General features: G+C 34.2%; 1 protein-coding gene across 2 annotated transcripts in view; it reads right to left on the reverse strand.

Moving 5' to 3' along the window:
- Positions 1-11,355, reverse strand: part of Wee1 (Wee1 kinase) — a 71,266-nt gene extending 59,911 nt beyond the window's left edge. For both annotated transcript variants that reach the window (XM_090395430.1, XM_090395431.1), the window contains exon 1: positions 10,675-11,355. In XM_090395430.1, coding sequence (XP_090251556.1) covers positions 10,675-11,294 — 620 coding nt within the window. In that variant the 5' untranslated portion in view covers positions 11,295-11,355. The remainder of the gene's footprint in view (positions 1-10,674) is intronic.
- Between the last annotated feature and the right edge of the window lie 1,214 nt (positions 11,356-12,569).

A 12,569-nucleotide genomic window follows, 5' to 3' on the forward strand; every position in this document is an offset into this window, starting at 1 on the left:
TACGTAATGAAGTACGTGATTTTGCGTGTTGGTAACGAATTCGTACATCGCTTTATTCATTTCTTTCAACATGAATTGACTCTTCTTGGCACATTGCCAGAGAGAGAGTTTTGTATCTGTGGTCGGATAGAGTATATGTACCTATTCAGTTTAAAATTGTATACCAATTTTAAACATTTTTAGATAGCATTCTGCAATAATATTGAATGACGTCACTTTTATTTTGTTATTCTTTATAAACTTGGTAACGAATTCGTACATCGCTTTATTCCTCCCTTTCAACATGAATTGGCTTTTCTTGGCACATTTCCAGCCGAGTCTTGTATCTTTGGTCGGACAGTATATGTACTTATGCCAAACATGGTACTTTTCAGATCTCCAGTAAGCAAAATACACATTAAGTGATGAAAAGCATTTTTATTATCATATGAAGTTTGTTTTCTTAAACAAACATACTGGTTTCAATATGTTTTGGAAGCAACTGTTGCACCATATTCGCAGCTGAGTTTGAGATAGTGTTTTGCTACCAGGAGACTGTTGGTTCATATCCCACTGTGGCAAACATTTGTTGAAAGTCTTTAGGAGGCAGATGATTTTCATAGCTAGTCTGGTTGGCCGAGTGGTCTGCGTATCCGCTCTCTAGCCAAAAGGCTGCGGGTTCGAATCCACACATGGGCATGGATGTTTGTGATTGTGAAAATAATAGTGGTAGTGGTCAACAGTAGATGGTGTTGGTATAAATGATGAAGGTAGTTGCGGTTTGTTGTAATTGGTGAATTGAGTGGTGGAGACAGTTGTCGAGTAGGTACCCTCCCTCGATGAGTCTTTGGACTCCCTGGAGGTGTCATGTAATAATAAATTTTTTAAAAAAATTAAATAAACTTGTGTGTGAACCTGGATGTCTAAGACAATGTTTCATTGCAATAGTTGCAGGGAGAAAATGTTTAGTTTTTCATCTTATCCTGATCTCAGTTCAATCACCTTCTAAACCCAGTCTTCTCTTATTTATATTTACAATTAGAAAATACTTCAATATCTTCTTTTTTCTCTGATCCATTTTAATAGCATTATCAACTAATCCTGATTTTTAGAGCCTCTGTAGCTCATTCGGTATAGATGAAGTGCTTTGGTCAGAAAGACCTGGGTTCGATTCCCATCAGTGATGTGAGGAATCTCTGATTTCTTTCAACTAAAGGTGAGTTAGCTGGTCTCATACAGTGGTTCTCCCTCAGAACAGGCAAACCGGCCTCGTGAACACAGACGTCTACAGTCAAAAATACATTTCCCTCCTAGTGGCAGGCTAGGCTACAAGCCAGCTGGGGGGTTGGGCTAACAAAATAGTAGCTATGTAACATGTGGACCCTGCATCGAAAGCGAGAAAAACATGCAGAGGTAGAAGAGATCAACTAACCCTGATTTTTCCAACATCCATGAAAAATATATAGTCCTTATAGTATTCAGGATTTTCTGAAAAAAAGCACTAAAAATTTGTAAGAAATTTTTAGTGCTTTAGAAATTCTTTTCAAAAAAGGAACAAAAACTAGTAAAATATATACAGGACCAGCAACATGACGGTAGTGATGATTGTTTTGTGAGAATCATTGTCAGATGATTATTAGCACAAAACTGATGGGTTGTCGCGTGGTTTAAGATTATGTATGGTTGGTTCAAGATTAATTTATTTTTAGTTACCAAGAAGGCAACATTAAATAGAGTCTTTTTTGTGTTTATAGCATCTAGATTGGTTCTTATTGCAAGAGATTCGGTTTCATTATCTTGGAAATCAATGATAGTAACTTTATCATTTCATGGGTATGTTTAGATTATATGATGTGCAATGATATTTCAAGCAGTGTGATTTTTGTTGATATTATTATGGTGTTTTTATTTGCATTTCGTTTTTGCAGTGGAAATCAGGTATTCTGATATGGAAATATTGCATGCTTGGTAATGTTCTATTAAGCAATACTTTAAAGAATGAATAGTCGATTCAAAGTAACAGGTACTGCATCCTGATTGATATTTCAGTTTATAAACTACACTGTGCCATAGTAATACATTGGTCAGAGATATTGTGGTTTAACACTTTAGTAAATTTTGTAGTCTGCTTCTCGTAGTGAAGACAATTCTGTAATTTGAATATTTGAAGATGTTTTTGATGATATAAATATTATGGATGTATGGGAATTTTAGAATGAGGTAGAATTTGGATAAGTTGTTCTGGGAAGAAGGCATATGATTTCTGGCACATAAATAGAATAATCTATTAGTTAAGGGTCTTTCTTTTAAGGTTACATGGTGATCATCATTCATATTTATGAATTTAGGGACACAAAACACACGTGTTGAAAAGATTATTTTACTGATTATTAATTAAATAATAACTTGACGTTTCAACCCCTATATTGAGGTCATCATCAGAAGGATGCATGTATATAGGAACCATGCTGTTGCACTCTATAAAGGTAAATTAAATCTACATTATTAACCAATCTTTTTCTTAGCCTGACCTCTAGTGATAAAAAAAAATAAAAATAAATAAAAACTACAATAAATTCTGCTAAAGTCCTCACGTATTAAGATTCTTCTGGAATTGTACAGTTCATATTGTTATATTATGATTATCTTCTGGATTTGTACAGTACAGGTTACTATTGAATGTTCAGGAAAAAAAATAACCTTCACCAAGTCTTCTTGTATTGAGATTTTTCTTTGTGGTTGCTATGAAAGAAAAACACAAAGAAAAATCTCAATACAAAAAGACTTGGTGAAGGTTATTTTTTTTCCTGAACATTCAATAGTAACCTGTACTGTACAAATCCAGAAGATAATCATAATATAACAATATGAACTGTACAATTCCAGAAGAATCTTAGTACGTGAGGACTTTAGCAGAGTTTATTGTAGTTTTTATTTATAATTTTTTTTATTTTTATTTATGTAATTTTTTTTATCACTAGAAGTCAGGCTAAGAAAAAGATTAGTTAACAATGTAGATTTAATTTATCTTTATAGAGTGCAACGGCATGTAGCTTGGTTCCTATACACATGTATCCTTCTGATGATGACCTCAATACAGGGGTCGAAACGCCAAGTTATTATTTTATTAATAATCAGTAAAATAATCTTTTCAACATGTGTGTTTTATATCTAAGAGTACTTAGTGTTGTTATAGAGTTTTACAGAAATACTACAAGCAGTACACTAAGTAAGAAATCAGTAGTGTCTTAAATTAATAGCCAAAGAAACTAAGCATGCCTGTGAATATTATGTATTCTTCCAGGTAGTTTTTGTTTTTTCAGATGATAAGCCCCATGTCAGGAAAACCAGATAGCTTCAGTTCAAAAGACTTCATTACAGGTATACACTGCATCTGAAATGGAACCCAAAAGTAGGCCTTTCCAACCAAGGGCATCATTGTCACTTAGTCTTTAAAGGGGATGGCCAACTCTACCACCAGTTTATTATCAAGAATTATACCAGCTGCTTTGTTTCATACTTAAGGAAATGAGCAACAAGCTGAAATTATATTATGTTGTTCTAGCTGAAAGCTTCAATCTTGTATTTACATTTTTTTTAAATTAAATTGAATTTGTACATAACTTGCACCACTGCACATCTCATACTTGGGATCATTTTCGATATTATTGCAATTTAGAGTGCAAAACGTGTTACCATATATATCTATAAAAATATTAACCAATGAGTTTAAAAAATTGTATAAAAAAAATTATTAAGAAAAAAATTGCATGATGCATTTTTTTAAAATACATTTAAAGCAATGTCATGACATGAAATTAAGTTGCAATAAAATATTTACAGAATTGTATGTGCAAACACCTGCCTCTATCACAGTAATTTTTTTATGAGGAAACTGCTTTGCTCTAAACCATGCTTTTTTTTCTTTCAAGAATGCATCCTTGGTGGTTAAAATGGATGGAATTCAGGATTATTCATGATGAAAAGCTAAAAACTCAATGGTAGACATCCCCCTGCTCATAGCTGTATTATCTTATTTTCCCCCCCATAAGTAAAATTTTTTCCCATATGCATAATGTATCTTATACAATATATAACTCTCATAGCTCCTCTTTTTTTCCTTATTTGTCTGCATCCCTAGTCTATGCTCACACCTAACTAGCTTTGGTTGCTTGGCTCTGCAGTTCTTTAATTCTCAATGGTTTGATTAAGTCCTTACAGAAAAACTACTTGCCAATATCCACAATGTAATAAACATCTCTTGGTTTTAGTACTTTTAAAGTGTTTCATATACCGTATTTGCCGGCGTATAAGATGCACTTTTTCTTCTTGAAAATAGGTCTGAAAAACACGGTGCGTCTTATACGCAGATACTCAATTTTTTATTACTTTCATTTCTGGAAAAGCATTCCAGTTACGTAGAGTTCAGCGGATGCGAACGCTGTCATTGACGATCACAGCTGTGTTCCTGTTTCATTCAAACTTTCCAATCGTTGTCACAGCTGTTGTGAACGGTGATAAATTTCTGCTGTTAAATTTTCTCTAAATTTCTTGGCAAATTATAGCTGAAAAATGTCGACATTGCTAAAATTTTGCATACAAGCTACGTGTGACTGCGTATGCTGAGAAAATGATAAGAACTTGGCAGAATCAGGAAGAGAATCTAAAAAAACGACTCACAGTAAACATAACCTACGAAGTGGAACTCAAAATGGCCAGAACCTGAGGCAGAACTGAATGCTTGGATTTTAGACCACAGAAAAGCGGGACTTTCAGTGTCTACAAAATCAATTTTTCATCAAGCGAAAGCCACTAACAGAGGGATCGCCAACTTTACTAGATCAACATCATGATGTTCAAGATTCATGAAGAGAAACCAGCTATGTATACAGACTAAAACAAAAAATATCACAAAAGATGTCAGCTGAATATGAAGAAAAAATTATCAAATTTCATCGATTCGTCATTAATGCAAGGAAACGAGAAAATTTTGAACTTGCACAAATAGGAAACATGGACAAGGTTCTGCTGACATTTGATGTGCCCTCAAAGAAAATTGTAGATTCCAAGGGCACAAAAAAGTGTTACTCTTAAAACTTTGCGGCACGAAAAAACTCACTACATGGTTGATTTATCCTGCTGTGCTCATGGGACAAAATTACCGCCACCATTGTTTTAAAAGGAAGCTACCCAAAGAAAAACTGCTTAAAGAAGTTGAGAGTTTATTTTTCACTTGGTTAGACTATAATAAGTTTAGTTGAATCCTTTATCCAAGTGTGAACAAACAAAGTTTGTGCCTGAAAGTATCTTCAGGACCGGGGTAAGGTATTACCCCAGTCCTGAGTTTGCTCACACTTGGATAAAGGATTAAACTAAACTTATTATAATGCTTAAAGAAGTGTTTGCATGTTCATGCAAAAGGCTGGATGGATGGAGGAGGAATGAAGTTATGGATAGATAAAATTTGGTCTAAGTGCCCTGATGAAGATGCCTGTCTTGCTAGTATGGGATCAATTTCGTTCTCACAGAACAGAAGATGTTAAAAATAAACTCAAGGAATTGAAAACTCAGTTTGCTGTAATTCTAGGAGGTCTAATTAGTCAGCTTCAACCTTTAATGTCTGTAATAATAAGCTATTTAAGGGATTTATGAAGGAGAAGGTGGAACAGCTGGATGCAGTCTTCAGATTTTGAGGTTACGTCATCAGGAAGAAGCCTAGAATTTCGCAGGTTTGTGAGTGGGTCAAAGCTTCATGGGATGCTGTGAAAATTGAGACAGTGGTTAAATCATTTAGGTGTGGCATTAGTAATGCACTGGATGGTACAGAGGACAATTTGTTGTATGAGGACTCAGATTCCTATTTAGACAAGGTTTCAAGTGTCTCTTCATTTAGCTCTGGAGATGAATTTCTGGGTTTTGACGAAGAAGATTAAAATGTGGGTACTCCTTCCTAGTTAGATTAGGTATTTGTTGAAAGTAGAGCTACTTATTACTTTATATTTGAAATACTGTAAATTCATTATAATATTCAGCGATAAAGTTTTTTCCTAAAAAATGTGTACAAAAAAGGGAGCGCATCTTATATGCCAGCAAATACAGTAATTCCTATAATTTAAAGCTGTTCACCAGACTAAAAGATTCTATCCAATATTCAAATCCACAGTTCTCTTCAATCTCTTCCCCCACCTCCTAAAAACAGAGTGGACAAAATTATTACCCAAAAAGTAGCAATGTAGCTTCAAATATATCATAATTATTGAAATAACTCTTTCAATTTGGTTCACATTCAAATTTAGTATTGTTCCCATTCACTGAAGGTTTTTTTCGGAAACTGTTTTTTTTGCATACAAGCTACGTGTGATTGCGTATGCTGAGAAATTCTAGGCTTCTTCATCAGGAAGAAGCCTAGAATTTCGCAGGTTTGTGAGTGGGTCAAAGCTTCATGGGATGCTGTGAAAATTGAGACAGTGGTTAAATCATTTAAGTGTGGCATTAGTAATGCACTGAATGGTACAGAGGACAATTTGTTGTATGAGGACTCAGATTCCTATTTAGACGAGGTTTCAAGTGTCTCTTCATTTAGCTCTGGAGATGAATTTCTGGGTTTTGATGAAGAAGATTAAAATGTGGGTACTCCTTCCTAGTTAGATTAGGTATTTGTTGAAAGTAGAGCTACTTATTACTTTATATTTGAAATACTGTAAATTCATTATAATATTCAGCGATAAAGTTTTTTCCTAAAAAATGTGAACAAAAAAGGGAGCGCATCTTATATGCCAGCAAATACAGTAATTCCTATAATTTAAAGCTGTTCACCAGACTAAAAGATTCTATCCAATATTCAAATCCACAGTTCTCTTCAATCTCTTCCCCCACCTCCTAAAAACAGAGTGGACAAAATTATTACCCAAAAAGTAGCAATGTAGCTTCAAATATATCATAATTATTGAATTAACTCTTTCAATTTGGTTCACATTCAAATTTAGTATTGTTCCCATTCACTGAAGGTTTTTTTCGGAAACTGCATCCAACACAAGTTATGTCTGTATGCTGGAAAACCCCTACACGTTTTCAGAGAACACATTTAAAGAAACATTGCATCTACACTACTTAATCTTCCATCTATACATTAGATCACTATTCACCATGTACTGCCCAAATGTATTTGGGCAGTACACCCAAGTTGGTATACAAGTAAGCAAGTGAAATGGGGATGGATAATATATTAATGAGTTGCTGGATAGGATAATCTCTGTAAGGGCCAAACAGTACATTGCAAAAGGAAATTAAGTAGTCAGATGCCACAGAAATTGTTCTCAGACAACTACAGCTAAACTTATTTTTTAATAACGAGAATATTATTACTATTATGATGCAACACCTCCAAGAATTCAATCTGGGATGGCAACTACTCCACTTCACACAACTCAATCTCTCTCACTTAATCCTCCAACTACACACAAAGACACTACTACCATCAACACTATCTACCACCCACGACCGATAGTATTTTATTCTGTAAATTGCATATATTTTCTTGGCCAATATACTTATATGTGGGATGAAAAATATTAGCTTCCGGGATTAAAAACCCTGCCACCTCTATATGAGATGGGCTAATTCACCTTCAACTTAAAGAGTCCGTATAAAGATTTCTCATTAAACCAAGAATCAAAGCTTGGTCTTTTCCAAATGAAGGGCACAAGGGATTTTCTTGGGGATGAGGAAATGGGATTTCAGCCAAGGTGATAGAACTATAGATTTTCCTTATGAAACTGGACTGAAGGTTCATAGGTTATAACATTTTCTTGATAAGCAGAAAAGAGGAAATTATAAAATTATTAGATTTTATAATATTCATGCAAATAGTCTTCAAGTCTGCAAGAGTGGTTAGCAAGGGTGTGAGGGATTAGACCAGAGGTCGCCAAACTTCTTTGACCGTCGACCCCTTCATGTGTTTCTTGACTTTTTATCGACCCCCTCTATTTTACTATTACGTAATTTTAATATTACCCAATATGTATGTTGATGAATTTTAGAACATTAATGCTCACTTGTATGTTGATGCGCAAAAATGAGACTGGGTTCGAATACGTGTAAGTATAAGTAAATAAGCAACCGTGCACGTGTTGCAATGTCGCGCGGGAACCACCACATCCGTTTATTGGTAAATACGTCATTTTGGCCTACTTGATTGGCCTCCATAACTATTTTGATGACCTTGCTCCATCTTACAGGTCCTATTCTTGTCACTGTTCCCACGATTCACTCTTAATTGCATTGTCATTCAGGATGGAGGTAATCCAAGTTAACCGAATTAAATATTACCCGTACAATGATGTCTTATATTTTTCTATCGACCCCTGAGCCCGAATCGAACCCTAACAAAGTTATATCGACCACTGGATTAGACTTTTCTTGAAGTGGAAATGAGGTGAAGGGTTCACAGAGATAGCCTTACATGATTTGTCAGTGAATGAATTTAAGAAGTATGACAGTTATTGTGTTAATGGTTGGACTCTCACAATGGAGCTTTTGAACTCATTGAGGTGCCTATATAATAATAGCAATATCTAAAAATAGCCATAGATCAGATTCTTAACAAACATAACAGCAGAGAATGTCACAAAGAGCTATTATGAGAATGGACAAAACTGAAGAAAAAATTTTGCACTATCTTAGATCAAGGACTCGCTACAGGAGGCCAATCCACAAATCTACCTCGAAATACACTGAGTGCTCTCTGGCTGTTTTGTTTACTTATTTGAAATATATTATATAACTCAACTTCAAATATAATAATAAAGGTACCATGGAATTGCTCTGAAGTACTAACTAATTTTTTTCATTTAGGGGAGAGGTGAAGTTGAAAATCCTTGATGAGTAACATATTAAGAATTATCCATTAAAAAAGATATATTTTACAAGAGTAGATCTCTGTGGTCCTTCAATGTTCTTGAAGTTGAGAAAAGTTATGATTAAGTTATGGAAATAATAAAATGCTCTTTTGGAGAGTCTTTACTTTTCACATTGTGAAATACAGACATTTAATTTTTTTCCCCCCTGCAGTTTGGACCAGTATGAATGTGAAAATTAAATTCCTTGGAACTTCCGCATTTATAGTGGTGAAAATTTATATCATAACATGACATCTCCATGGAGACCCAGGACTCACTACAGGAGGCCATTCCACTAATCTACCTCACAAATACATTGTGTTCTCTGGCTATTTTGTTTACTTATTTGAAATATATTTGTAATAACATTTATATTACATTGCATACAGTATCACATTTTGATATACCACATGTAATATAAAAAAATTTTCATCCTTTATGTTCAAATAAATCTTTAATACAGATACTGATATTAAACTCCAAAGAGACACTGTTTAAATGCTAAATCTATTGCAGCATTTTATTTATCTTTAAAAACTGTCTTCAGATGAATAAAAAGTTCGAATGAAAAAAAGAAAGTCATTAACATTGCATTTAATTAACTGAGGTGACCAAGATTATAACTATAAGTTATAATCTTGGTCAAATACTGATACAGTAAGTCTTCCAAACAACATATGTAGAAGGATGGCTAAATGAAGAAAAGGAGAACTTTATGAACTATTTGTAAGTCTTACCTGTAATAGGACATAGAAGTTAATCAATTAGCAAAGGGAAGTAGAACAGTGGGGGGGGGGGAAGAGATGGTACTTTAAATACAAGTACTGTCTTGAAAAAAAAAAGATACAGTATTATTCTGTATTGCAGGATGGTGACCAATTTACAAAATTACTGGATGATAAACGGTGAAACAAGAGGAATCTGTTAAAAAGCTAGAATTCATATTTAAAAAAAAAATAACGGCTAAAGCGAACCTCAAAAATAAAAAAATAGGGGTAAAGGTGTTATAATACTATATCCTAAAAAGAAATCTTCAGTGACTATTAAAAAAAGCAATAATATGGATAAGCTGCACCATAAAATTCTGATGCAGTGTTTATTCATATATTCTAAGAGATGTGTATTATGAAAATTAGATCACATGAAAGCATTGTCAACAAGAATTAAAGGGGGCGTAATTGTGCAAATTCTTAAATATGTATCTTCAAAAATAAGTCAAGTAACAATATTACAGAAGTTTCACAATAATCGGGAAAAACGTGACATATTGTATGAATGAACAATAAAGTAATGTCACATTTCGAATTTAAACTTCGTTAAGCATTGAAATGATTATAAATAGCCAACTTACTACTAAAAGTATAGCCAGTTTATCTAAATTATTATTATTTGACACTGCCAGGGAGGCCAAAGACTCATCGAGGGAGATGTGTGCCAACAGCATCGAACGATTGGTCCCTTCCAACTACTAACCGCGCTCAAACTTACTTAACTAACCATTAGTAGCAGAGGCTCTACCAATCGACCAACCTTTGCCGGCTTACTACTACCAATTACCATTCCATTATGACATTAAAACTTTAATGAAAGTGACAGTCAATAACAATAGTGGTTGTAATTAGTTGCATTACTAAAGGTTCAACTTTTTTTTTTAAGACAATTTATCAACAAGTGAAAGGTATACGCCAATCCTGAATCATTCCGTTCTAATAAATTTTCAGAGTTGATGATAATATAACTTGCTATTGCCAGAAAAGAAAAAAATGCTAATGAAAAAAAAAAAATGAACTGAACTTACTTATTCAAACTGTAAGCAGTTTTCTTCCTTCGCCGTTTGCTTCGGTACTGCATGTGCATACTAGCAGGCGTGAAAGGATTAATGTTTGCTAATAAAACATGAGTCTTGGACTCGTCGGACGAGTGCAAACTATTTTGATCCGATTTTTGAACAGTGTCAGTGAAAAGACGAGTTCTGTTACGACGTCTTAGCTCTGCTGTTGTCTGTTCGGATACCTTTAACAAGGTTTTCGGTGTTTGGGGTGATCCAAACAACCTTAACGCTCGCACACGTCTGTAAGGTGGTGTGTCACCTGTTGAATGGCTGTCATTCTGTTTATCAGATTCAATAGTATCGTCTTTATTTGAAGGATTGTTATCTGCTTCCAGTCCGAAACCATTTTGGCCTTGATAGTACGGATCTGGAGAACTGCTACTGTTCTGTAACGTTCCTGAATCTACAGACAAATCAAACTGTTCGTCTTCGAAATCAATTGTAGAATTACCACTGACACTTAACTGGCTTTCCGGAGAGTTCATATCTTCATCATCGCTATCAAATTTCAATCGCTGCACCACTCCGTCATCATTTAAATTGTTAAGATTACCATTAATTAGAACTCTTGATTTTATCAGAGACATGACTTAAAAACAGTATTAAAAACCAACGTAAATTCAAAATACAATCAACTACTCACTACAAACACGGACACACAAACTACTTTACAGTACAACCAGCATCGAAAATGGCGCCGTACAGCGTGACGCACGTGTAAACTGACCAATTGGAAATGCCACAGATGCTAGTGACTAATACTCTATCACGTGAGCATGTTACACTCTCCCGCCAAATTTTTTAGTCAGTAAAAGCGCCGTGACCATAGTAACAGTCGCAATGTCTCATGGGAATAGCCGTACGCTGGGTTATTGTAACCTTTTAAGAAATTAACAGTTTAAAATTCATTTTCATGGCATCTTTTATATTCCTTGAACCATTTATTTATTTCCTTTATTGCAACGAAAATGAATAAAAATAGAAAGAAATAAAACTTCCCGTTATTACTGAAAGCTAATAATTTACTGCTCTTTTTAGAGGCAGCTCATCACAATGCTTACGTTAGTATTGCGTTATCCGTCAGTCTCGAGGCATATAAATTGCGCTGATGGCTGGATCTGCTTTTGAAATTTGAAGTCTGACAATGAACATTTTAACGAAATTTTTCCGCGAATTCATGGTGGCATTTGGCACAGCATATGTATGATCACAACCATTAAACCGTTTTAGCCGCCAGTCCATCTGTCTTTCTTCCATAACAGAACCGTTTTGGCTGAATTGCTTCTACAAAATTTCAATCCAAACAATGACTTAAAAAATAGTATTGGAAATAAATAGAGAGGTTTAAGTACAAATTAGAAAAGACTGACATTAAATATAAGAAATAGTGAAATGTCGTTATTTATTGTGGCTAAATAAATCAGTTTAAAAAAAAAAAAAATTGAGACCGGAATCGTTTGTGATATACATTTTTTTACAAATAACAATTCTCATTGGTCTGTTTGCCAACTCTCATCAGTAGCAACCCCTGAAATTTCAGTTAACAAAAGTAAAACCATCACTACGCTTTTTTAAATTATAATACAATTAAATATCTGAAATAAATGTTTATTTATATTATCAGCATATTAAAATTTTCTTAATAAAAAAAATGTTGAAATATAAGAAATAATTCTCTATATCTCTACATATACTAAATAATTCTCATTCGCTACCACATCATGGCTTTGGCATCGCATCTGCTGCTCCCATTGAGCCTCCCAAAGTAGCAGTGGAGAAGGAAAATTAGAATAGTTTATCCAGTATTTCAATGAAACAAAATTTGGATTAAGTCCTCCCAGAACGAAGTGGATTGGCATCAA

Source organism: Typopeltis vanoorti, chromosome 7, assembly GCF_054136105.1.
Source record: "Typopeltis vanoorti isolate ZY-2024b chromosome 7, IOZ_Tvanoo_1.0, whole genome shotgun sequence".
Classification (NCBI taxonomy): Eukaryota; Metazoa; Arthropoda; class Arachnida; order Uropygi; family Thelyphonidae; genus Typopeltis; species Typopeltis vanoorti.